Source organism: Vanellus vanellus (assembly GCF_965231255.1).
Source record: "Vanellus vanellus genome assembly, chromosome: 5".
NCBI classification, from domain to species: Eukaryota; Metazoa; Chordata; class Aves; order Charadriiformes; family Charadriidae; genus Vanellus; species Vanellus vanellus.
The window spans coordinates 38615195-38642942 of NC_138910.1; the positions used below are offsets into that span (position 1 = coordinate 38615195).

A 27748-nucleotide genomic window follows, 5' to 3' on the forward strand; every position below is an offset into this window, starting at 1 on the left:
CAGCCTCGGGACGACAGACATTGAGAAGCCCATCGGGACGACAGACATTGAGAAGCCCGTCTGGCCGCAGACGGCTATCCAAAATACAGCATAGGGGTAGCGTCCCGTGGGGGTGGCAGCTGCCTCTGCTCAACACAAGGGGAACTGACCCATGGAACTACCTGCTCCTTTTCAATCAGAAGCCGAAGCACTGATGCCAAATCCATCCTATCCAATTGCCAATTGCAAGGCAGAGCTTTACAGACTAAGGCCAAACCCTCAAATGCATTGGTCTCCAGCAGTCTCTCTTGCCTCCAAACATACAGGCTAATGACTATGGCTTTGGTTAGGGATATTTCAAAGCGGACACTAGCCACAAAAAACAGGCATTTCAAAAGCAACAAAGACCAGATACCTGACAATTGAGTGTCTTAGATCGTTACTTGTAGCGTTCCAGCTACCAATTCCCGTCTCGGAAACTCTTGTAGCTCAAGTGTCTCCTATGTTATGGTTTCCCTTCGTATCTGGTACAACAACAGAATCCTGTGCATTCTAACTTCCAAGCAGCACAGAGGTTTGCAATCGTGATCCTTCTCAGCAGCAAATTTGGACAAACGCTTACGAAAAACTCATGTAAGGCAGAAGAGACTCTACCTACAGAACTTAACTTGCTAGGTTTTGCAATTCAAAAAGGGAAAAAAGAAAAGAGGTCAGGGAAAATCAAGAGGAAGCCCAAAAGCAGAGCGCCTTCCATGTCATAAAAGCAGCTGGTAACTTACTTGATCTGTACACCGCTTGACACCAATCATGATACCGTCACCAAACACTTTTCCATCTTTGCTTAAGGCTTTCCGGGCTTGAAATTTAGACTGGTATTGAATATGCATCCAGTTTCCCGTGTTGGACATCTAGATGACATTAAGTGACAATTGTGACACTCAGCCTTTTAAAGAATGAGCCACAACGTTTTCAGAAATAAATCTCAAACTAAGACATACCACATGCTTTAAGATGGTTCCATACTGCCCAAACTGTTGAAGAATATAGGAAGCTGATGCCGGAGTAAATCTGAAAAACCGAAAAAAAAAAGAATCCAGAATTTACCGGGAGCACTTTATGAAATCTGGTGCTAAAACAGGAGCCTAGGAAGGGGGTTTAGAAATCCAGAAGAGACCAGTGTGTTAATGCCATTTTAGAAGCAGGGCCTGCAGGAATATTATCTTCTAGGCTTTCTTCCTTCACCACACCCCAATGGCAGAATGCTGCCTTTCTAACTGGAAAAAAATAACATGCAGCTTAAGTTAAGGTGCTTCACTAGAACAGGGGCATTGACTGGCTTCAGCCGCAGCTGTACTTCCGGCAGAACCTAGGAATGCCAGACAACAGCAACGTCCAAGGCCTCCTTGCCACACGTTGCCAGGATTTCACCCGTGATTTTTCTCATGCTTTGGAAGTCTACTTACCCAAATACAGTTACCCATGTGCCATCAAGTTGATCCGCTGCACTTAGGGATCCACCCTGAGTATAAAAAGGATCTTGTTGAGCAGGAGATGGAGTGCTCTTGCTAGGCTGCCTGGCACTCGCAGGAGTGAACGTCCCTGAAGCTGTTAAATTGAAATGGCATTGTTTAACAAATCACTTTTGCAAGACAGATCAGCTTAGGAGCCTAAACTCAAGATCAGAAACCTTATGAAGATTCAAGGCGACCCATAGATCTCAGCAGCTTCACTCAAGCACAACTACCTCTGTGCTCACTTCAACAACACACTTGAATAAGGAATAAACAAAGCTGATTGCAATTTAGTTTATCTCAAAGTGGAAAACCATTTCCCGTTCACATCCACATCTCTTTTGAAAAGCCCGTAAAGAAAGATACAAGTCCTTCGTCAACTAGCAAGGAGTTGATGCAGCTTGAACAGTAATGGTTTTTCTTTCTTAAGGAAAGCTGTAAGACAGTCGATTATCTATTTTGACATGATATCTACCTGTTCCAGGAGTTGCTGGCAGAGTTCCAACCAATGGGCTTTGTGTTAGAGAGAAGCTGGCCTGCAGTAAAATACAGAAAGAGTAACAAATCATTCTTACAGGTGCACTTCTCAGATCAGCCGAGAGCATTTCCAGGCATTTCCAAGTACATTTCATACAAGATTATTAAAAGTTAGCAACGAAAAGTGATTTGACAATGGTATTACGTTCTAGCACGCTGCCTAGCAGATTGTCTGGACAGCCAGTCGGCCTCTGGAATGCCATTCTGGCATTTCCAGCTGATGACTAAGCCTTAGAAGAGAAGGCAGTTAACTTTCCTGATCAGAGGCTTCAGTGCAACGATCAGAGATAGCATGGGAGTGTAGAGCAAACTCCTGAAGGGAAGCGCCACAAGCAACAGGATTCAGGCACTGTCTGCAATATTTTAGCATCTAACAAGAAAGAGCTACCAGTACACAAGAAGAAAGCTTAGTTAGGCTTAGGGTGAGCTTTAGGCAATAGGAACTGAAGAATCCCTTACCTAACACCAATCGCATATGCTTTGTGAAACCAAGCAGCTCTTGGTATCGATACTCAGAAATCTGCAAGATTTACTTTTTCAAAAAAACAGGCATCTCGCCAGTGCTGTAGTAGAGCAATTCACACATTCACCTGCATCCTGATGGAAAGCATGCCAGGATCATTAGTCACCAGCATCTGATTTTCACTGTCTAAAAGGCTTACAAATCACGAGAGCATCATCCCCACTGGTATTCCTCACCACTGACTTCCTTATCCTCTCAACTCCTTACTGCAACTGTGCTAAAGGAAAGTATACTTCCAGCTTTAGCAGCCAGGAGTTATTTGCTTTTTAACATAGAAGGATTTCAATATCCAAAACAATTTTAGTACATTTTTAGTCTGAATCAGGGCACGTCTCAGATGCAAGATCAAACAAACTTGAGCACCACTCTGCCTAGCAACATGTATTCTGAGAGCTGGTCTTTCTTTATTTTTGTTTTTTAAAATATCCAGTCCTTTAGGACAGTTGGGTTCTGTCCTTCGCAGAGTAATTGAACTTTAAAAATAAACTTTTCAGAAGGTAACACACAAAAAAGGACTGCACATTCAGTGAGGCCTTCTCCTTGCATCTAAAGAATCATGTTCACCAAAAGAGAACCTACTAATGTTTGGCTGCTTGCTTGAGGTAAGTGTTGGAGCTTATTATTAGAATGACCTTGCAGAAATTTTTTGTTACTTTCAAAATTGACCCCGTCTCCCTCCCCAAAGTTTGATGACATCTTTCCCTCCGCACAAAAGTCCTCCTAGCTCAGTAAATGCCTCTAGTGCCCACTAACAGAAAAGAGAACACAAATTTGGGCCCTTCGGGCAATCAGCAGCCCCATAGATTTACAAGAAGGTAAAAAGCTCTCACAAGTCTGCATTTGTCATGGACAAAGCATAACAGAGGCAAGATTTGCACTTTGCATTCTCTACAGCACCGAAAATCACTAACAACAGGAGACGGCTCCACAACGGCAGCTCGCAGTTAGGCTACACAGGAACAAGCACACCAAGCAACCAGACTAAGCAGCAGCAGGACCTGAAGGCTCACCAGCCAGTTTGCTGACAACGGAGTTAAAAGAACTCACGGAAGCGGTAAACTATCTCCCCTCTTCTGCTTCCAACAGGCCAGTACCTAAGCCACTTACTGGTCTTCCTGAGCTTAGAGGCATCGATCCAAGTGCAGGACTAGATAATTCATCATAAAGGCTTCGAACTGGCGGTGCACTGCTTTTCGCTTTAGGCGTCGGGACTACTGCTGGTCGGGGAGATCCTCCTGCAATCAAAAGGAATAAACGAAGAGCCTGAGAAGACTTGCAAGTTTACTCCACTGCTACTTGTTCTTGAAACTTCAGCAGGAAATTCAGCCAGGAAAGACTCTGGATTCTTTCGCTGGGGGCTTGCAAAACCATCCGGCCTCCCCAACTCTGCAGCCTCGGTCGTTCTACGGAAGAATATCACACATGTGTCAGACACTGCCTCCTCCAGTACAACCGAGAATTAAACCGACTGAAAGATCATGACATAGCTCTGAACACTTTGCGGGTGTTTACCCCGGCCGGGTTGGGGGGGAGGGGGTTAGTTTGACTTCACGGTTTTCACTTGCAAAACATTTGGAAAATTAAGCTCTTCCAAAGAGTCCTAAATCTTCAGTCCTAAATCCTGACCGTCAAGACTCCTCTCTGACCTCTTTAACGCATCCAAGAACTCTTAGGGTGTATTCTGCAAAGTGCTCTACCCCCATCAAGGTTTTCGGCTTCAGTGGCATACTTAACCACTCATTTTGGGAGGCCCACCTTAGTACCTTACTGGTTCCCACTTTTCTAGAGTTCATATCCTGAGGCTGTAATAAACCCTTTTAAAAACAGTTAGGTGAAATTCACACAATTATTTTCAATTTCATATCTATTTCCTTAGAAGGCTTTTATTTAGGGGGACCAGACAAGAATCAGACGAATTCTGACCTGCAAGTAGCGGAGAGCTCATTTCCATTACACCAACTGCACGGCTGTTTAAAGCATAGGGTTCCGGAGCCTCTGGTATAGGTAAATTGCCCATCAAGAATTCAGGAAGAAACTCAAAACTCTCCTCAGGTACTGGAGATGTTCGGGAGCCAGGACTCTTTGGCTCAGCTCCTGTATTAATGAAAAAAAAACACACAAAAAACCATGGAAGCAGCCAAGTGATCGAGACTTTTCTACAGCATAAATGGATGTTCCATTAAAAAAACGTAAAACAATGTACACTAAGTGACTAAGTTTGTTCTAATAACGTATTTTACAAGTAATAAAAGTTTATCATAATCTGGCATTTTTTTGCAATGACAAGAACTGCCACGCTGAGACTTCATTGTTAAAACACACTGCTTCGGCTACAGCTGGATTTCCGGGTTAGAGGGTAATTATGGGGTTGTTTCAAAGGTCTTTCTTTGGTAAAGGCCATCATGCCAAGGCTGGATTCTCCTGCCCTGCTGGCCGGTTCCGCACCCTAGACAGGGGAATGTACTCCAACACAGCACCGCGGGCTCACGCCAGCCACGTCGCGACTTCACCGAGGCCCTGCCACCGCAGCCGCACTCGCCACCCCCCTGAGCTGTACCTGCTTTCGGGGTGCTTCAGGGGCGGATCTTATACCCCGGAGCACCGGCCCCTTGGTTTAAACCCACAAGCCTTTTCGCTTTACCCCAGGAGAAGGGGCTCATCCTGGCGCCGTCTCCCATCACCCAACTTCAGCCCCGCGGCCTCCGGACTCCCCCAACGTGCAGCACCGCCAGAAGCGACGGACAGCCCCGGTCCGGGCCTACTCAGCAGGCCAGCGGAGGGCGGGCAGCGCCGGGGGGACGGGCCGGGCAGCCTCGTCCGGGCAGCAGCCGCCTCTGAGGCACCTCGCGCCGCCCAACGGCCCCGCACGCGCACAAGGGCCGCGCGGCACGACCCGGCCCGGCCCGGCCCGCCCCGCCCCGGCCCGGCGCGCGCGGGGCCAGGCGGCGGCCGGCAGAGCCGGAGGGGGCGCGAGGCCGGGAAGGGGGGGCGGCCCCGCGGCCCGGCTCACCTGCGGACGGCGGCTCCGCGGCGAAGGCGGCCGTGTGCGCCCGGGCGGCGGGGAAACCTGGGTTCTGCCTGAAGGCACTGCAGGGCGAGTGCTCTTCCCCGAGGAAAAGCCGCAGGGGTGCTGAGAAAAGCCCTCCGGGGCTGAGCGAGGGCTGAGCGGCTCCGGCAGAGGCAAAGGCGGAGGCGGAGGCAGGTGGGCTAGGGGCGCCCGGGGCTGCAGAAGCCTCAGTCCACAAAGGCAGGAAAAGGCATTTCCTGCGTCTGCCTGCGCGGAGGTTTCTTCGGAAGCCCACCGTGGAGCACAAAGCGCCCCGAGCCAGAAACCTGACTTGTCTCTCCCTCCGCACTTTGGGGGTTTTACTGGGGACCAGCTCCAGCTTCCCCCTGTAACCCGGGTGCCCATCAGGGATGTCACCGAACAGAGTCCAGAGCTGAGCAAGACGCTGTGGTTGGGACGGGGCTGAGCCGTCACAGAAGGCACCTGACCTTGAAGAGGGTGCAAAAGGAAACGACGGGTCCAACGTGTTCTTCTGCAGTTGCGGACTTAGACAGAAGCCAGCCCAAAAGAGAACTTGTGGACCAAAGGGGAGCCCAGAGGGGATCCCAGACTGCCCCTGGGTAGTTCTGGTGCTAAAAGACACCCCCCCTTTGTGACTCATGAGCATGCTCATCGGGTAACCTCCCTGACTGGATTAAACATGAGCTTGGATGCAGATGTCTCATCAGGAGTGCCCAGGGAATCATTACTGACCAATTGGCTGTGTTTGACTGTAGTAAATATCGGGTGTTTGGAAACATGAGGTGTGCTGGCTGTTGTTAAATGGCTGGACCCCCATTCTACAGAATGGAAATAAACCCAGAAATCTGAGACTTGAAGGGCTTGTTCTAATTTTCACGCAACATAGCCTCACCACATCTTGGTAGTCCTCATGAGTGGCAGAGAACTGGATGGGACAGGACTCCAGTGCGCACCAACCACTTGAGCCTTCTCTTCTCCACGCTGAACAACCCCAGCTCTCTCAGCCTGTCCTCACAGGAGAGGTGCTCCAGCCCTCTGATCACCTCGGAGGCCCTCCTCTGGGCCCGCTCCAACAGGTCCATGTCTTCCCTGTGTTGGGGGCTCCAGAGCTGGACGCAGTACTCCAGGTGGGGTCTCACCAGAGCAGAGTAGAGGGGCAGAATCACCTCCCTTGACCTGCTGGCCACGCATCTTCTGATGCAGCCCAGGACACGGTTGGCCCTCTGGGCTGTGATCACGCTTTGCCGGCTCATGCTGAGCTTCTCCTCAATCAGCACCCCCAGCTCCTTCTCCTCAGGGCTGCTCTCGATCCATTCTCCCCCCAGCCTGGATCTGTGCTTGGGATTGCCCCGACCCTGAGGTAGGACCTTGCACTTGGCCTTGTTCAACTTCAGGAGGTTGGCACGGGCCCACCTCTCCAGCCTGTCCAGGTCCCCCTCTACCCTGAGGTAGAGACAGGAGACAAACGGGGAAGTCCTGGGGGGGAGTTCAAGAAAAAGGGCGGAAGGGAAATGAAAACTTCAGCCCCGTGTCCAGGAGGAGCCGGGGACACTCCCAACCGGCAATGCAGGCGCCCCTGAGACAAGCGGTAGGGGTATGCCAGTTTTTGTCCGTGTCCCCTTGACTACCTCTGACCTGTGCCATTGGAAACAATCTCTTGGATCCCATCGAGGAAACCCTGAAGGAAGGTATCAGCTCTCAGAAACCATGATGTTGACTCACAACCCCAACTGGGGAGTGTCCGGGTTTGAGGTAAAACAGAACCAATTTTGTTCGGTAACGTCGCTTCTTAGCTGGGCCTCTCCAACTACTGAAATTAACTGCATCTTGTGCAGAGAGTGCTCACTCTCTCAGAGTGATAAGACCAATTGTTTATAGCTGATGCCCAGGCATGGTATGCAGAGAGGCTCTTGCTTATGCTTATTGCTGTAACACCCAAGGCCAACCAACTTTGTTATTTGCCCCGCTGGAGGGTCGGAAGCGGAAAAGCATAGTGGGGTCCCACCTGCAGGGAGGAGCGGACAGGACAGGTGACCCAAACCTGACCAACAGGGTATTCCATCCCATCTGCCTCATGCTCAGTATAAAAACTGAGGGATCAAAGGGTCAGCTCTCTTCCTCCAGTGGCCGACGTCTGAGGAGGACTCTCTTCGTCTGCCTGTGATCCTGATCCTGAATGCAGATCCGGAATTCAGTTCCCGTCCGTCACTGAGTCCAGCCTGGGACTGCCCCAGTGCCAGCCAGCGTCGCGACTGTCATCTCGGGAGCTTGATACGGTTTTGTCTATATTTTTCATTATTTCTTTTTATTTCATGATTAGTATTTCATTAAAGTAGTTTAGTTCCTTCTAAACTCCTAAGTCTCTTTCCTCCTCTGCCTCTCTCTTTCAAGAGGGGTAGAGGGGAGCATCTGTCGGTCCCATCTGGGGTCCCCCAGGTCCCCAGTAGCGGCTTCTGGCGCGTAAACCACGACAGGGAGGTACGCCGGCTTTTTTGAATCCCTTTTTGCCTGCAGAGGAAAGGAGAACGGCGTTAGATTAGACAGAAGCGGGAGGAAAAAGGAGCGGGCAAGAGGATCCTAGTCAGTGCCCGCCTTTGGGGGAAGATGCAGAACGGCATCCGAATGCTGGGCTGGGAGGGGCTGAACTGAAGGTATATCAGATGCAGCTAATACTGTGTGGCATGCGGTGCGGGGTCCCAAACCCAAAGAATCTCTTTAAACTAGAGGAAGTTAGACAAGGGTCCGGAGAAAGCCCGTTGGCTTTTTGTGAGCAATTATGTGACTAGAGGGATGAGGGAGGAGAAGCCTGAGCATTCACACACTGTTCACGGTGACACACACCCAACCCCACCCCCCCCCACCCCCCACTCCCCACCCCCCACCCCCCACCCCTACTCTCCAGTGCGCTTCCTTCTTCTTCAGGCTTGGCCCTAAGTTTCCCGCATCAGAGTCTCAGGCCTCGGATTTTATAAAATAATGAATTTAATTGAGAGGTACAGCAGCACTGACAGCCCGGGCTGGGTGCCTCCAAAAGACAGGGACCGCCAACAAAGAAATCCCTGGGCAATTACACACTCGTGATCTATACCCCCGCCCCTCACGCGCTCTCCACACGCTCTCCACGCGTCCTTTAGTCCCAAGGTGATTCTTGGCCTGGTGTCTTCTGACATCTGGCTGCTGCCGCCGCCTTCTGTGTCCGGGCAGGCTGGCTCTTCTCTTGTTGATCTGCAGTTTCAGCCCAGGGTTGGAGCCTCCTTATCTTCTGGCTTACACTCCTTGTGCACCTGCGCTCCTGGAAGAACATGGAGAACTGAAGAGTCCCAGGCTTGGGAAAAACACTACAGAAACATCAGTGCGATATCAACATCTTCCCCATAGGAAAAGACTAAACACAGCCCTCTACCAGCTGCGAGGAAAATCACTAAGAAAAAGAACTCTATGCCCGCCTGAAGGCTTCAACAAATCTAGCTCCTCGTGCCAAGTAAACCTAGGCAAACAGCGCAAATCACACCCAAAGTAATTTATTCTCATTAAAACTTACTTATTTACACTAAGCAACTACTATCCCCCAACAGGGATAGCTCCCGGGCAACACTGGCAAAGAGATTCCACATTTTGGCAACTCAGAGAAAAGTTCAAATCTCGGCTTGTTTTGGGAGACACCTTTTCGAGCTGGCCGGAAGCTTTCCCTTGCCGCACCAATTGGGCGAGAGAAGTTGTCAAAGCTCTGTTAAAAGAAGTAATTCCTAGATTGGGAACTCCTGAGGGGTCCTCCTCTGATAACGGGCCTCATTTCATTCACAGGGGTTCCGAATTGCTCCAGGAGCGAGGCAAGGACCGAATCCTTTTGAAGTATTGCCTGGAAAACTGTATCCCGGTAAAAGTCTGGGTACGCCAAGCGATCAAATGCCTCTTAAAGGGGAGGGAATGTTCCACAATTATTTGTTGTCTCTTTTGCGTGTTTTGTCATCCTTACACGGGATTCTTACTCAGCGAGCTCCTCCGCCCCTGGATTCTCCGGTACAGGAGCTTCATCCTGGAGACTCAGCGGGGTGGTTGGCAACGTGAGGTGCGCTGGCTCTTGTTAAATGCCCGGCACCTGATCCTGCAGAATTGAAATGAAAACAACTATCTCGACTCAGTGTGTTGATTGGCTCTCGCACACCGGGTGGAGAACCCCCCTGTAGGGACCACATTAGCATCCGAGGGACATTAGGCATGCTCCTGGACTAACCTTTTGGTGTCGTGGCATCAGAGAAGTGCAGCTGAAGAACTTTCAGACCACGCTGCAGCGTGAAGCAAAGCACGGAAATAGGTATGCCTGGGTATTCACCTGGCAATCACACTCCTGACCCAAACGGAAATGCTGATGTTGACCCACACCAACACAGACACCAAATCGAAACACACAGGGACATTTGAGTTACTGCTGAGTAGCGCTTACACCGGGTCCAGGCCTTTTCTGCTTCTCACAGCACCCCACCAGCCAGTAGGCTGGGGGTGCCTGAGAAGCTGGCAGGAGACACAGCCGGGACAGCTGACCCCAGCTGACCAACAGGGTATTCCACGGACACGTTGCGTTTTTCTATTCAGCTCTTTCAACTCAACATTTCATAGCTTAGAATGCTACAGTTTCCTACCTGTTACGTGCGTGCTGCTGTAAAAGACCCACGGAGACGACATTTAAACATGAGCTAGTTTTAACGCTGGTTGCTACCACTGCGGTAAAAATCAGCAGCATCTGCTCGGCTGATCACGCTTTGAGAATCGTTAGGCAGCATCATACTTCACGGTTCGGAAAAACGATGTGCAGAACTCACGCTTGTTTAAAAAACAACCTAAGAACAACTTACATTTATTCAGCTTTCTATAGAAAACAGAGTTAAAAAGTTGCTACGACATTTAGAACGCCCTGCCAGAGATAATTATGAAAGAACAATGAATCCAAACAAAATAATTAACATCACATATACTAAGAACAGTCCCAGTCCCCAGAAGCCAAATATGCACAGTGTTCTTTCTCCAAGGAGCCTGCCACCTTTCCAGACAAAAAAAAGAAAAAAGAAAAAAAGAAACAAACAGTAAGATGAAAGGCATCAGTAAATAAAGCTGCCATTTTAAACATGTACAACTTATGGGGAAGCAACGTACAGAGGGAAAAAAAGCCAGCACTGATGTGATTTCTACAATCAGGCAATCAGAGCACAAAAGGGAAAAAAGCACTTCTATTACACTTGCTCGGTGTTTAAAAATGTGTCTACATTGCCATCATTTAAAGTGCAAGCTACGTGTCTGCTGAATTAACTGACGCTGTAACAGGTGACACGCAAGTTAAAATCCTGCCACCAGTCCTTCTACACCTGACCACAGATGCCAGTAGCATCTTTGAAACCCTGACCAACTTAGTGTGTTACTTCCTCTTGTATATTACCAACCAAACACAGATCCCATTGCTTTAGATACAATAAATTCACCTTTCCTAGGACCGTGTCTGTCAGAAACCACCTAGAAGGCAGGGGGAAAAAGGAAGAGAGAAAATAGAGAGAGTCAGTCAACACACAGTTAATTCTCATTATACCAACCAGGTCTTTTTCTTTTCCCAAGTGCTACTCTATTTGCACAGACTACGTTTGAAAGAGTTTCAAAACAAGTCCTTAACCTCTGGAAACAGGACAAGTCATCAATTCATTTATCATTATTATCAGGACTACCATCACTATCAGTATTATCGTTATTTCAGAGCCTGAAGAGAGTGAGGTTGTACTTGAGGCACATCTTTAAAGAAACGACAGGAGGAGAAGATCGAGGCCAAAGTCACGTGGAAGTGATTGAGCGTACAGCCTCATCCAACTCAGAGGAGACAGCACAAAGAAACACGCGCTTCTGTTCCCTTAAAATACCTGATAGTGTCTCACGGAAGCTTGATATGCTGGGGCAAGAGGTCTCATTGTAGGAAATCTAGAGCTTCTTTCCAAGTTGGCCATCACACTCTTAAAAAGAGGCATAGTAGAATGTAATCAAGTACCACAAAGCAGTACTTCAACCTTTAGTATCTAGAATTATTATCCGGAATCGTCTCATAACATCCGTTCACATTTCTGAGCCAGCAAGGTAAATTGACAGGTAAATTGCCTGTCAGTACAGAGCACCACCAAGCATTTCTCTCACTGCAAGCATTGATAGGTTGCATTATGCCATTGCACAGCAGTGGAAGCTTGTCATCTGTTCACTGTAGGTCCTAAGCGGCAGCCAAGTTTGAAACAGTGCAGAGAAAATAAAAAATGGTAAGACTTGCAGCAGTCTTCAAGAAGTAACTTTTTTTCAGGCCCAGATGAACACACGTAGCACAACATCCTCTTTCCAAAGACTTCTAAGAATATTCTAGCCGAGCCCTAGAGGAGCCTCTCCAGTCCTTTACCCGCTGGCAGCTTTTGGCTCAGGTTCAGTTTGCCAAGGAGTTTCACTCAGTCCCCTTGGCAAATGCTAGAAAAGGAGGCAGAAGGCTCCATTTTTGTCAGCTGTGTTTGGAAGGGAATGCGTGCAGAATGGAAGGGGCAGCAAGCGACCCGATGGGAACCACAAGTTCCACAAGAACCCAGAGAACACAAGACGGGAAATGGCAACCAGCCTGGGGAGACCCGATTTGCTGCATTAGACTCAGCAGAGCACAGCCTTCAACAGCCTCGGGACGACAGACATTGAGAAGCCCATCGGGACGACAGACATTGAGAAGCCCGTCTGGCCGCAGACGGCTATCCAAAATACAGCATAGGGGTAGCGTCCCGTGGGGGTGGCAGCTGCCTCTGCTCAACACAAGGGGAACTGACCCATGGAACTACCTGCTCCTTTTCAATCAGAAGCTGAAGCACTGATGCCAAATCCATCCTATCCAATTGCCAATTGCAAGGCAGAGCTTTACAGACTAAGGCCAAACCCTCAAATGCATTGGTCTCCAGCAGTCTCTCTTGCCTCCAAACATACAGGCTAATGACTATGGCTTTGGTTAGGGATATTTCAAAGCGGACACTAGCCACAAAAAACAGGCATTTCAAAAGCAACAAAGACCAGATACCTGACAATTGAGTGTCTTAGATCGTTACTTGTAGCGTTCCAGCTACCAATTCCCGTCTCGGAAACTCTTGTAGCTCAAGTGTCTCCTATGTTATGGTTTCCCTTCGTATCTGGTACAACAACAGAATCCTGTGCATTCTAACTTCCAAGCAGCACAGAGGTTTGCAATCGTGATCCTTCTCAGCAGCAAATTTGGACAAACGCTTACGAAAAACTCATGTAAGGCAGAAGAGACTCTACCTACAGAACTTAACTTGCTAGGTTTTGCAATTCAAAAAGGGAAAAAAGAAAAGAGGTCAGGGAAAATCAAGAGGAAGCCCAAAAGCAGAGCGCCTTCCATGTCATAAAAGCAGCTGGTAACTTACTTGATCTGTACACCGCTTGACACCAATCATGATACCGTCACCAAACACTTTTCCATCTTTGCTTAAGGCTTTCCGGGCTTGAAATTTAGACTGGTATTGAATATGCATCCAGTTTCCCGTGTTGGACATCTAGATGACATTAAGTGACAATTGTGACACTCAGCCTTTTAAAGAATGAGCCACAACGTTTTCAGAAATAAATCTCAAACTAAGACATACCACATGCTTTAAGATGGTTCCATACTGCCCAAACTGTTGAAGAATATAGGAAGCTGATGCCGGAGTAAATCTGAAAAACCGAAAAAAAAAGAATCCAGAATTTACCGGGAGCACTTTATGAAATCTGGTGCTAAAACAGGAGCCTAGGAAGGGGGTTTAGAAATCCAGAAGAGACCAGTGTGTTAATGCCATTTTAGAAGCAGGGCCTGCAGGAATATTATCTTCTAGGCTTTCTTCCTTCACCACACCCCAATGGCAGAATGCTGCCTTTCTAACTGGAAAAAAATAACACGCAGCTTAAGTTAAGGTGCTTCACTAGAACAGGGGCATTGACTGGCTTCAGCCGCAGCTGTACTTCCGGCAGAACCTAGGAATGCCAGACAACAGCAACGTCCAAGGCCTCCTTGCCACACGTTGCCAGGATTTCACCCGTGATTTTTCTCATGCTTTGGAAGTCTACTTACCCAAATACAGTTACCCATGTGCCATCAAGTTGATCCGCTGCACTTAGGGATCCGCCCCGAGCACAAAAACAACAGAGCTGAGCAGGAGATGGAGTAGTCTTCCTAGGCTGCCTGGCACTCGCAGGAGTGAACGTCCCTGAAGCTGTTAAATTGAAATGGCGTTGTTTAACAAATTACGTTTGCAAGACAGATCAGCTTAGGAGCTTAAACTCAAAGAATAAAGTCGGTATCGAGCATTTCCCTTGTCTATGCAAGAGCTTGCAGGAGATTTCTCTGCAGACTCAAAGACAAAGACGTCTGCAAGCACGGTAGGGAGTTTTATGGCTCGTAAGCTAACTTTCTCCTTCAGCCCTGAACACCAGCAGCTGAACACCAAATCCAAGCGGGAACAAGATGGCGGAATTAAGCTTAGGAAGAAGCCACGGGTTCCTACAGAAGATCGGAAGCCTTATGAACATGGAAGGCGACCCGCCTTCTCTTATCTCTTTTGACAGGACATCTACCTGTTCCAGGAGTTGATGGCATCGTTTCCACCAATGGGCTCCGTGTTAGAAAAAAGCTGGCCTGCAGGAAAATACAGAAAGGGTAACAAATCATTCTTACAGGTACACTTCTCAGAGCAGCAGAGAGCATTTCCGGGGAACTTAAGCATCGGGCAAGAACATTCACTGTTTGCCTTAAGTTACCCCTCGCTTTTAAGAGTAAGAACAGACATTGCCACGTACATTTCCTACAGGATCATTAAAAGTCCAAAACCAAATTGTACTGTTACTCTCAAAATTGACCCCGCCCCCCTGCCCAAAGTTTCATGAGATCTTTCCCTCAGTACAAAAGTCCTCCTAGCTCAGTAAATGCCTCTAGTGCCCACTAACAGAAAAGAGAACACAAATTTGGGCCCTTCGGGCAATCAGCAGCCCCATAGATTTACAGGAAGGTGAAAAGCTCTCACAAGTCTGCATTTGTCATGGACAAAGCATAGCAGAGGCAGGATTTGCACTTTGCATTCTCTACAGCACCGAAAATCACTAACAACAGCAGACAGCTCCACAACGGCAGCTCGCAGTTAGGCTACACAGGAACAAGCACACCAAGCAACCAGACTAAGCAGCAGCAGGACCTGAAGGCTCACCAGCCAGTTTGCTGACAACGGAGTTAAAAGAACTCACGGAAGCAGTAAACTACCTCCCCTCTTCTGCTTCCAACAGGCCAGTACCTAAGCCACTTACTGGTCTTCCTGAGCTTAGAGGCATCGATCCAAGTCCGAGGCTAGATAATTCATCATAAAGGCTTCGAACTGGCGGTGCACTGCTTTTCGCTTTAGGCGTCGGGACTACTGCTGGTCGGGGAGACACTCCTGCAATCAAAAGGAATAAACGAAGAGCCTGAGAAGACTTGCAAGTTTACTCCACTGCTACTTGTTCTTGAAACTTCAGCAGGAAATTCAGCCAGGAAAGACTCTGGATTCTTTCGCTGGGGGCTTGCAAAACCATCCGGCCTCCCCAACTCTGCAGCCTCGGTCGTTCTACGGAAGAATATCACACGTGTGTCAGACACTGCCTCCTTACACAAGTGCCATCTAAAACTTGGCGACCTCTTAGTCACCCGCTCTATTCACTATCCCACGCGCTTGTTCTTTTGAAGACCTTCTCAGCACAGTTACCTCTGCCTATTTGAAGGCTACACGCTAAAGAACCCGGCGACGGACATTGCACATGCTGTCACATGCCCACTGTCCAGATTCCTTTCCTTCCCATGTCATTTCACATTCAATTAAAATGTAAGCTCTTGAGCGCAGGGACGAGCTTGCATTTCGACAGGATGAGGTTAAGCCAATTGCTCTCCCATTTTGGAAACTCTGGGACTTCCAGTACAACCGAGAATTAAACCGACTGAAAGATCATGACATAGCTCTGAACACTTTGCGGGTGTTTACCCCGGCCGGGTTGGGGGGGAGGGGGTTAGTTTGACTTCACGGTTTTCACTTGCAAAACATTTGGAAAATTAAGCTCTTCCAAAGAGTCCTAAATCTTCAGTCCTAAATCCTGACCGTCAAGACTCCTCTCTGACCTCTTTAACGCATCCAAGAACTCTTAGGGTGTATTCTGCAAAGCGCTCTCCCCCCATCAAGGTTTTCGGCTTCAGTGGCATACTTAACCACTCCTTTTCAATTTCACCAAGATTCTTCTCAGAGGCCTGTCCCTGGGGGAGGGAGGGGAGGGGGGCAAACAAGAGCGAGAAGCGGGAGACCAAGGGACCACCAGAGCATAGAATGGCTCAAGTTGGAAGGCACTCACAAGGATCACTGAGTCCAATTCTGCTTGAAAGTGAAAGAAAAGCATTTCTACAGTTCTCCAGCATTCCTTTGAACCCTCAATGTCTCCTTCAAAATGGCGAGCACACTAACACCATCAGATGGTTAGATTATGCCACCGGATCGAACACCAAAGCCAAGATCCCCCCCAATCTATTACACTCTTAAACACGATTATTAGCAATACCTTTACTCGGCAGAGTTTAGCCAAACTCCATTGCATACACTTGAGCTCACCGTTCATTGAGCGCAAGTTAGAGAACTACGAGAATTCAAGCCTGCAGCAGTCCCTTCGAGCAAGAAGACAAAGCCAATGTTTACATGCTGACAAATTGGCCTGACAGTAACCAAGTCTGACCTGCAAGTAGCGCCCACAACTCCAAGAGCCCGACCGTCCGGCCCCTTAAGTCAGGCGCTGGCCGAGCCACCGAGCCCGGCAAACCGTCCATCAGGAAGCCCGGCAGAAACGCGGCACTGGCTCCGGGCTTTGGCGATGCCGCGGAGCCAAGGGTCATTGTCTCGGCTCCTGCGCGACTGCCCACCGACTCTACAAACCAGGCCAGCGGAGCGCGGGCAGCGCCGGGGGGAAGAGCCGGGCAGCCTCGTCCGGGCAGCGGCCGCCTCTGAGGCACCTCGCGCCGCCCAACGGCCCCGCACGCGACCAAGGGCCGCGCGGCGCGGCACGGCGCGGCGCGGCGCGGCCCGGCCCGGCCCGGCCCGGCCCGGCGCGCGCGGGGCCAGGCGGCGGCCGGCAGAGCCGGAGGGGGCGCGAGGCCGGGAAGGGGGGGCGGCCCCGCGGCCCGGCTCACCTGCGGACGGCGGCTCCGCGGCGAAGGCGGCCGTGTGCGCCCGGGCGGCGGGGAAACCTGGGTTCTGCCTGAAGGCACTGCAGGGCGAGTGCTCTTCCCCGAGGAAAAGCCGCAGGGGTGCTGAGAAAAGCCCTCCGGGGCTGAGCGAGGGCTGAGCGGCTCCGGCAGAGGCAGAGGCACAGCCGGAAGAGGAGGAGGAGGAGGAGGAGGAAGAGGAGGAGGAGTGGGCCAGGGGCGCCCGGGGCTGCAGAAGCCTCAGTCCACAAAGGCAGGAAAAGGCATTTCCTGCGTCTGCCTGCGCGGAGGTTTCTTCGGAAGCCCACCGTGGAGCACAAAGCGCCCCGAGCCAGAAACCTGACTTGTCTCTCCCTCCGCGCTGTGATAAACTCAGTATCGTTTGTTCACCAAACCTAAAAACTTACATTTCCACAAGAAGGCAACTGCTTAACAAGAGGTGGCAAGATGGCCAACATTTTACTGTGTAAACAAGATATGCATGATTGTGCAGGCAAGACTAAGCTGCAGGGTCAAGTTATGTAGACAAAGTATAATAAATTGTGAAAAGACTTGAAGGAAAGAAACCTTCACCCCAAGACCACTGGCAATACTAGTGTTTAAGATATTAATTTGTGTAATTTTAAAGGTGTTCGTTTAGTACTGCCAGAGTTTTAGAGATACCTATAGCACTTAGATAAATACTTTGAGAAAATGTTAGATGAAGAATCCTTATAGAATTTACTAACTCTTTAGAAAAAGGGGGGGGGACTAAGTCAAAGATATAGTACTAATTAACTAGTAGTAATTCATAACCTAAAAGACAGGCCTGATAAAAAATGGACGAAGCAAGAAGTCTTGAGGCATTGCCAAGGACAGCTCCTGATAACAAATAAAAGAAGGCCTTGAAAGGCGGCTGAAACCAACCCTGCAGTCTGGACAGAGACCAAAAAGAAAAACTGAGTCTGCGCAGGGACAAAAGGTTACTTGAAGTGATGAAGAAGAATTTGCAGCCTTCATCCTCAAGACCCTCAGCGACCACCACCACAAAGCATTGCGCAAGCGCAGTTAGGAGGAGTTTATGAAAATGACTTCTTAAAGCTAATTTTAATACGAAGCGGGGATAGGTTATGCATATGTATAGCCGTATTAAGAGATCTTATGATTATGTAAAAAGTACCATATATATTTGAGAAAGCCGCTGCATTGAGTGCGCGCCGTCGGTGGAGTGAGACTCCCGGGCCGCCCAGCGCTGTTTTGCTTGCTGCCGCTTGCTAATAAATACTCCAAATTTTAATTGACTCTGTCTCACGTCAATTTTGTGAGATCAACATATAACAATTTTGGTGCCGTGACTCGGATAGAGGCAATCTGGTGAGAAGCCCCATACAGGGAGGCGCCCCGCTGAAATTCAGCGGCCCTGGCTGGGTGCTATCGCATCACATCCTCTACCGACGAACCCTAAATTCGGCAACAAGCAAAAGAAAGCCGGCAAACCCTGTAATCTTTGTGCACGAAGCCCCAAACGAAGACGCAGGAACGCGTGAGTATAGGCCGGTTATCCGTTCGGTTGGGGTTGGGTATCCCGGAGTGTGATAATGTGAGACGTCCACCGGACTTAGTAGCCCACCGGACGAAGCGAGTGCGGACCCCTTAGTAGTGCGGTTCCCATCTCCCGCGAGGGACTGGGCCACGAATAGGGGGAGCGTGTGTGTGTGTGTAAGAAGGCACTCCGGAAGATGGGACAGAGGAAGAGCAAGCCCTCTGATCCCATGGGTGGATTGGGACCTCATGTGAAACCCCCCCCCAAATACCACCAGATGTGGATTGGGACCTCATGTGAGACCCCCCCAAATACCACCAGACAGTCCGTTAAGTTTAATGATCAAGTATTGGGATGATTACCCCTCTAGGCGGGGTAAGAACAAAGTAAAATTGATCCACTATTGTATAGAAATATGGAGAGAAAGAAACAAATAAGAAAAGGCTTATATTGGCCAATTTAGATTTGTGATCAGTCTGACTATCTTGGTGCAGATTAGTGGTAAATGGCAAATGGTTTAAGATTTAAGTTACACGTAACTGGCTATTGTTTTAATTGGAAAATCTTGTGGTGTGAGTGAGAAATGTAATGGGCCCTTTTATATGACTGAGTGAGTGTTTGAGTGAGTGCGGTGCAGAGTTTGTGTGTTCACCCTAAGTGAAAAGGATTTTCATAATGGAGGAGAGGGAACATCGACATAGTCCAGGCGCAGACATTAAATGGCTACTACAGCGGCCAAACTGGACTAATCAAGACACTGAACATAAAACTCATATGGTGGATCTGCGCACCAGAGTTGTTCAAGAAATTAAAGAATCTGTTCCTCAGAGACAGAATATAAATAAAGCTTTTAGTGAACATCAAGGGAAAGATGAACCCCCCACTAAATGGCTAGACAGATTGCGACAGAATCTGCAACTCTATTCAAGGCTAGATCCCACCACCCCTGTGAGACAAGTTCTGTTGAAAACTCAGTTTGTGGTAAAGTCATGGACAGACATTAGAAAGAAATTGATAAAGTTAGAAAACTGGCAAGAGCAAGGATTAAACGAGTTGTTGAGAAAGGTATTGTTCTCGCCCCTCACTCTCGGGACGAGATTGAGCACGGAAGCATTGGTTCCAACTGCAAGGTGTCATAAACCGAATAGTGGTGTTGCACAAAGAAGCTAAAGCTAGAAAGAGAAAAGGGAAAGCTACTGCTTGTGCTGTGCTGGGAGCGTGCCTGGCGGCTGCGGTGGAGAACAAGAGGCAGGCGCCCTGCCAAGAAGAGGCGATAGTTGCCTCAATACAAGCGGCACTGGCGCCGCTGCAGGAACAGTTCCTAGAAACCAAGCGGGTGCTAAAGGAAGAAAAGAGCAAAAAACTTAATATTGAAAGAGAAGCTGAGTTCAGCTCCTGAAGGAGTCAGACACCCTCGCTGAGACAAAAGTAATGCCAAAGGGAAAAGGGGTGCGCCCAATTTATCGTCAGGAAGATAAAAACACCACAAAACAAAAACCCAACTAAAAGACGCCACAGATAACACCCCCACATGTATCCACTGATAAAAACAGAATCCCCTTTACCGCCACTGAATTAGCCAAACTACGGAAAGATTTTGCTAGGATGGCAAGGAAATCCGAAACCGAATACGTGTGGAGTATATCCCTGTCGGGGGAGAACGGAATCATTTTATCAAAAAGGAAGCAGAGGGATATTGGGGCCCTGGCGTTTTCCTCACAACGGGCGACCTCCGAGCCCCATGGTCTCTAACCCAGAGAGCCGCATATTAGTCGGGGGGTGGGGGGGCTGAACCCATTGAAGAGGGGGAAGTGACTCAAGAATTAATAAATTACAGAAAGAAATATAGGCCAGTAAGTCGGACTTACCAAAAAGCAGAAACTAGAGCAGTGCGGACGGAGGAGCAGGCGAATAAATCATCGTTTAGGTTTTTTTTTCTGGGAAAAGCCCTGATCTAAAAAAAAAAAAAAAAAAAAAAAAAAAGAGAGAGAGACCTCTGTTCCAGCAAGAATTGTGGCAAATAGAACTACAAAAGGAGGTGCCCCAAGACTTAATGGATGGGGGTCCCCACCAAAAAGCTAGAGTTCCTGGTGCGGAGGTGGTCTGAACAAAAACCCCCGCTCACACTGAACCCACCTTCGGCGCCACCCGTGGACATGGGGGAAGGGTTCAAGAGAAACGAAAAGGTGGCAGAAAGCTAAATCCTCCGCCCCCTCAAGGTGAGAGGGGAGGCAGAGGGTGGATGTTTATTAGACAACTCATCTGCAATAATAAAGGAGACTTATTAATTACAGTTGCAGTAGGGCCAAGGAAAAAGCCCGTGACTTTTTAATTGATACAGGAGCCCAAATTACAGCAATTAACGGGAGTGAGGCAGAACAGTGCGGCATCTCGGCCCCTTCTAAACACCTAATAGTACTAAATGCTTTGGGGAAAACCCAGTCTGTGCCCATGACTCCGGTAATCTTGTGGCTACCAGGAGAGGAAAGTCCGGTAGACGCCATGGCGGTTATAAAGCCCTTCCAAATAAATCTCCTAGAAATAAATGTTTTGAAGGGAAGACAGTGGCGGGACACCCAAGGGAACTTACAGTCTTTCAGCATTCCTCAGGTTAGAAGACTAACCGAGAATTTCAGTGTGTCAGTGCGCCTGCTACAAGCGGCGCCTCCCCCCCCCCCCTTCCCGCTTGACTAATGTGAAACCCTACCCGTTACCCCTGAGAGCGAGGGAGGGCATCACCCCCGTGTTAGAAGATCTGAAGAAGCAGAGAGTCGTAGTCCCGACACAGTCCCCCTTCAACTCTCCCATATAGCCCGTGAGAAAACCTAATGAGAAATGGAGATTGGCTGTAGACTACCGGCGCTTCAATAACAATACAGGCCCATTAACGGCTGCCGTGCCAACAATTGATGTCAAAGACATTTTTTTTTTTATGGTTCCGCTGCAACCTGTGGAACAAGAATGCTTTGCTTTCACGTGGGGGGGGGGGGGGGGGGGGGCAGCAGTATACGTTTACTCGACTGCCTCAAGGATGTAAACACTCCCCCACACCAGCTCATCATGTACTGGCCCAAGAACTTGAAACCATTCCCATACAAGAAGGAGTTAAAATTTACAAAGACCCCACCCCTGACGGGGTGGCTCAGCGCGCCTCCATAAAAAAAAATAAAAAAAATAAAAAATAAAAATAGTATGCTCAAATAAAACACTATTGCAATTTTTTGTGACAAAAGGAACTGCTAAAATACTGCCTATCCAAGATGAGGCGAACTTGGATAGGGAGATGCCCCCAACTTTCCCTTGTGATCAAAGTCGCTCCCCCATTCTCAGAGCAAGTTTTAAATACATAGTTTACTGATGCTTCATCGAAGCGAAAAGAGAAAGTTTAGAAGTACCGGGCTGTGGCCCTTCAAGTAAAAACCAAGAAGCAAATCATTACAGGAGAGGGCAGTGCACAGGTGAGAGAGCTGGTTGCAGTGTGGAGTGTGTTTCAAGGTGAGAGACAGACTCTTTCTCCTGTGCATGAAAAGGAGGCAAAAGTTAATAAAGAAAAGACTAAGAGTGCAGAGACCGCCTTTAAATATTACAATTAAATAAAGTATTGATCAAAGTCTGGAAAGAATCATCCCTGACTCCCTGTTGGGAGGTACCTTTTCTTGTTTTACTCACTACAGATTCTGTTGTTCGGACTGCTGAAAAAGAGTGGACTCACGCAAGCCGAATCAAGGACCCGTTCGAAGTTCCCATTAGGAGGCAACAGGAAGCCCAGACAACCTAAAGGTTACCTTCCGAAGAAAGACAAATGAATGAAACTGTCTTTTGTAGAAATCCTAACTGTATTTGTTATCCCTTTGTCTAAGTGTAAACTTTGTAAAGAAAAGTGGTGGGTCCACTGCCTCTATGGGTATCCTCTTAGTAGTATTTGCCATGAATGTTATAACTACAGACATTACGCATAAGAGTTGCAACCGGGAAAATCATAAAAGAATCTAAGAAGTAGTAAAATATCTTTGCCAAAAGCATGAACCCTGAGAAGTGTTGTCTGCATGCAAATGAACCTTGTTTAACGGAGGCCAAAATTGTGCAGGTGACTTGCGGACAGACAGTGTCTAAGATAGGGTGTAGAGCTTAGGAGGTAAAAAGTAAAAACTGACAAGCATGTAAGTCAAGGTGAGCTAAATATGAAGGAGGTTCCCCTGAAAAATACGACTGCTGCCGAGAAGATGGTACCCCTCGCTGCTCTAAGCAACAGAGTAGGCAGAGGAAGAGGCAGAGGCGCACTGCTGTGGGGACTGAGATTAATAAACCACCTCCAGAAATGACCCATATAGCCCTTTGACTTACAACTCCCAACCCAAGCAACCTTAAGACTTTCCCGAAGTCTACACACTCTCCCAGGAAACAAAAGTAAAAAAAAAATAAAAATAAAAAAAAAAAATAAAAAATATATATATATATAAATTGCCAGAGATATTGAAATACCTATAGCAAAGGCAAGAGCACTCCACCTTTCTCAAATCTGCAAATAAGTCTGTGTACAATAAAAGTGTTGGTAATGACAATAAAGCAACAAAATAGTTGCAATTGTAAAAAGCAAATTAAAAGCAGCTCATTTAATGCTTATAAGAGCCAAGTATGAACCCCTAAAAAAGATACCAAAAACAAAAGAGACCTTTATTTTAAGTCAACAAAAGCTTAAGCGGTTTGATGAACAAAATAGTAAAAACAAATAAAGGGGGGAATTGTGATAAACTCAGTATCGTTTGTTCACCAAACCTAAAAACTTACATTTCCACAAGAAGGCAACTGCTTAACAAGAGGTGGCAAGATGGCCAACATTTTACTGTGTAAACAAGATATGCATGATTGTGCAGGCAAGACTAAGCTGCAGGGTCAAGTTATGTATTTTCACAATAAATTGTGAAAAGACTTGAAGGAAAGAAACCTTCACCCCAAGACCACTGGCAATACTAGTGTTTAAGATATTAATTTGTGTAATTTTAAAGGTGTTCGTTTAGTACTGCCAGAGTTTTAGAGATACCTATAGCACTTAGATAAATACTTTGAGAAAATGTTAGATGAAGAATCCTTATAGAATTTACTAACTCTTTAGAAAAAGGGGGGGGGACTAAGTCAAAGATATAGTACTAATTAACTAGTAGTAATTCATAACCTAAAAGACAGGCCTGATAAAAAATGGACGAAGCAAGAAGTCTTGAGGCATTGCCAAGGACAGCTCCTGATAACAAATAAAAGAAGGCCTTGAAAGGCGGCTGAAACCAACCCTGCAGTCTGGACAGAGACCAAAAAGAAAAACTGAGTCTGCGCAGGGACAAAAGGTTACTTGAAGTGATGAAGAAGAATTTGCAGCCTTCATCCTCAAGACCCTCAGCGACCACCACCACAAAGCATTGCGCAAGCGCAGTTAGGAGGAGTTTATGAAAATGACTTCTTAAAGCTAATTTTAATACGAAGCGGGGATAGGTTATGCATATGTATAGCCGTATTAAGAGATCTTATGATTATGTAAAAAGTACCATATATATTTGAGAAAGCCGCTGCATTGAGTGCGCGCCGTCGGTGGAGTGAGACTCCCGGGCCGCCCAGCGCTGTTTTGCTTGCTGCCGCTTGCTAATAAATACTCCAAATTTTAATTGACTCTGTCTCACGTCAATTTTGTGAGATCAACATATAACACGCGCTTTGGGGGTTTTACTGGGGACCAGCTCCAGCTTCCCCCTGTAACCCGGGTGCCCATCAGGGATGTCACCGAACACAGTCCAGAGCTGAGCCAGACGCTGTGGTTGGGACGGGGCTGAGCCGTCACAGAAGGCACCTGACCTTGAAGAGGGTGCAAAAGGAAACGACGGGTCCAACGTGTTCCTTCTGCAGTTGCGGACTTAGACAGAAGCCAGCCCAAAAGAGAACTTGTGGACCAAAGGGGAGCCCAGAGGGGATCCCAGACTGACGCAGGGTAGTTCTGGTGCTAAAAGACACCCCCCCTTTGTGACGCATGATCATCATGCTCCAGCCCTCTGATCACCTCGGAGGCCCTCCTCTGGGCCCGCTCCAACAGGTCCATGTCTTCCCTGTGTTGGGGGCTCCAGAGCTGGACGCAGTACTCCAGGTGGGGTCTCACCAGAGCAGAGTAGAGGGGCAGAATCGCCTCCCTTGACCTGCTGGCCACGCATCTTCTGATGCAGCCCAGGACACGGTTGGCCTTCTGGGCTGTGATCACGCTTTGCCGGCTCATGCTGAGCCTCTCCTCAATCAGCACCCCCAGCTCCTTCTCCTCAGGGCTGCTCTCGATCCATTCTCCCCCCAGCCTGGATCTGTGCTTGGGATTGCCCCGACCCTGAGGTAGGACCTTGCACTTGGCCTTGTTCAACTTCAGGAGGTTGGCACGGGCCCACCTCTCCAGCCTGTCCAGGTCCCCCTCTACCCTGAGGTAGAGACAGGAGACAAACGGGGAAGTCCTGGGGGGGAGTTCAAGAAAAAGGGCGGAAGGGAAATGAAAGCTTCAGCCCCGTGTCCAGGAGGAGTCGGGGACACTCCCAACCGGCAATGCAGGCGCCCCTGAGACAAGCGGTAGGGGTATGCCAGTTTTTGTCCGTGTCCCCTTGACTACCTCTGACCTGTGCCATTGGAAACAATCTCTTGGATCCCATCGAGGAAACCCTGAAGGAAGGTATCAGCTCTCAGAAACCATGATGTTGACTCACAACCCCAACTGGGGAGTGTCCGGGTTTGAGGTAAAACAGAACCAATTTTGTTCGGTAACGTCGCTTCTTAGCTGGGCCTCTCCAACTACTGAAATTAACTGCATCTTGTGCAGAGAGTGCTCACTCTCTCAGAGTGATAAGACCAATTGTTTATAGCTGATGCCCAGGCATGGTATGCAGAGAGGCTCTTGCTTATGCTTATTGCTATAACACCCAAGGCCAACCAACTTTGTTATTTGCCCCGCTGGAGGGTCGGAAGCGGAAAAGCATAGTGGGGTCCCACCTGCAGGGAGGAGCGGACAGGACAGGTGACCCAAACCTGACCAACAGGGTATTCCATCCCATCTGCCTCATGCTCAGTATAAAAACTGAGGGATCAAAGGGTCAGCTCTCTTCCTCCAGTGGCCGACGTCTGAGGAGGATTCTCTTCGTCTGCCTGTGATCCTGATCCTGAATGCAGATCCGGAATTCAGTTCCCGTCCGTCACTGAGTCCAGCCTGGGACTGCCCCAGTGTCAGCCAGCGTCGCGACTGTCATCTCGGGAGCTTGATACGGTTTTGTCTATATTTTTCATTATTTCTTTTTATTTCATGATTAGTATTTCATTAAATACTAATTTACACCACACCCCCACACCCCCACACACCCCCCCTCCCACGCCCCCCACCCCCCACACCCCTACTCTCCAGTGCGCTTCCTTCTTCTTCAGGCTTGGCCCTAAGTTTCCCGCATCAGAGTCTCAGGCCTCGGATTTTATAAAATAATGAATTTAATTGAGAGGTACAGCAGCACTGACAGCCCGGGCTGGGTGCCTCCAAAAGACAGGGACCGCCAACAAAGAAATCCCTGGGCAATTACACACTCGTGATCTATACCCCCGCCCCTCACGCGCTCTCCACACGCTCTCCACACGTCCTTTAGTCCCAAGGTGATTCTTGGCCTGGTGTCTTCTAACATCTGGCTGCTGCCGCCGCCTTCTGTGTCCGGGCAGGCTGGCTCTTCTCTTGTTGATCTGCAGTTTCAGCCCAGGGTTGGAGCCTCCTTATCTTCTGGCTTACACTCCTTGGGCACCTGCGCTCCTGGAAGAACATGGAGAACTGAAGAGTCCCAGGCTTGGGAAAAACACTACAGAAACATCAGTGCGATATCAACATCTTCCCCATAGGAAAAGACTAAACACAGCCCTCTACCAGCTGCGAGGAAAATCACTAAGAAAAAGAACTCTATGCCCGCCTGAAGGCTTCAACAAATCTAGCTCCTCGTGCCAAGTAAACCTAGGCAAACAGCGCAAATCACACCCAAAGTAATTTATTCTCATTAAAACTTACTTATTTACACTAAGCAACTACTATCCCCCAACAGGGATAGCTCCCGGGCAACACTGGCAAAGAGATTCCACATTTTGGCAACTCAGAGAAAAGTTCAAATCTCGGCTTGTTTTGGGAGACACCTTTTCGAGCTGGCCGGAAGCTTTCCCTTGCCGCACCAATTGGGCGAGAGAAGTTGTCAAAGCTCTGTTAAAAGAAGTAATTCCTAGATTGGGAACTCCTGAGGGGTCCTCCTCTGATAACGGGCCTCATTTCATTCACAGGGGTTCCGAATTGCTCCAGGAGCGAGGCAAGGAGCGAATCCTTTTGAAGTATTGCCTGGAAAACTGTATCCCGGTAAAAGTCTGGGTACGCCAAGCGATCAAATGCCTCTTAAAGGGGAGGGAATGTTCCACAATTATTTGTTGTCTCTTTTGCGTGTTTTGTCATCCTTACACGGGATTCTTACTCAGCGAGCTCCTCCGCCCCTGGATTCTCCGGTACAGGAGCTTCATCCTGGAGACTCAGCGGGGTGGTTGGCAACGTGAGGTGCGCTGGCTCTTGTTAAATGCCCGGCACCTGATCCTGCAGAATTGAAATGAAAACAACTATCTCGACTCAGTGTGTTGATTGGCTCTCGCACACCGGGTGGAGAACCCCCCTGTAGGGACCACATTAGCATCCGAGGGACATTAGGCATGCTCCTGGACTAACCTTTTGGTGTCGTGGCATCAGAGAAGTGCAGCTGAAGAACTTTCAGACCACGCTGCAGCGTGAAGCAAAGCACGGAAATAGGTATGCCTGGGTATTCACCTGGCAATCACACTCCTGACCCAAACGGAAATGCTGATGTTGACCCACACCAACACAGACACCAAATCGAAACACACAGGGACATTTGAGTTACTGCTGAGTAGCGCTTACACCGGGTCCAGGCCTTTTCTGCTTCTCACAGCACCCCACCAGCCAGTAGGCTGGGGGTGCCCGAGAAGCTGGCAGGAGACACAGCCGGGACAGCTGACCCCAGCTGACCAACAGGGTATTCCACGGACACGTTGCGTTTTTCTATTCAGCTCTTTCAACTCAACATTTCATAGCTTAGAATGCTACAGTTTCCTACCTGTTACGTGCGTGCTGCTGTAAAAGACCCACAGAGACGACATTTAAACATGAGCTAGTTTTAACGCTGGTTGCTACCACTGCGGTAAAAATCAGCAGCATCTGCTCGGCTGATCACGCTTTGAGAATCGTTAGGCAGCATCATACTTCACGGTTCGGAAAAACGATGTGCAGAACTCACGCTTGTTTAAAAAACAACCTAAGAACAACTTACATTTATTCAGCTTTCTATAGAAAACAGAGTTA

The 27748-nt window shown here is 48.5% G+C and overlaps 1 protein-coding gene across 1 annotated transcript; it reads right to left on the bottom strand.

Annotated features, from left to right (window-relative positions):
• Window positions 1–734: 734 nt before the first annotated feature.
• Window positions 735–5210, bottom strand: LOC309672463 (nucleoporin NUP35-like; the record flags this gene model as incomplete). The annotated part of the gene is made up of 7 exons (XM_082483992.1): window positions 735–887; window positions 978–1047; window positions 1443–1584; window positions 1966–2026; window positions 3658–3785; window positions 4474–4644; window positions 5192–5210. The coding sequence occupies 7 exons, from the start codon at window positions 5208–5210 to the stop codon at window positions 735–737; spliced, it is 744 nt and encodes a 247-aa protein (XP_082340118.1).
• Between the last annotated feature and the right edge of the window lie 22538 nt (window positions 5211–27748).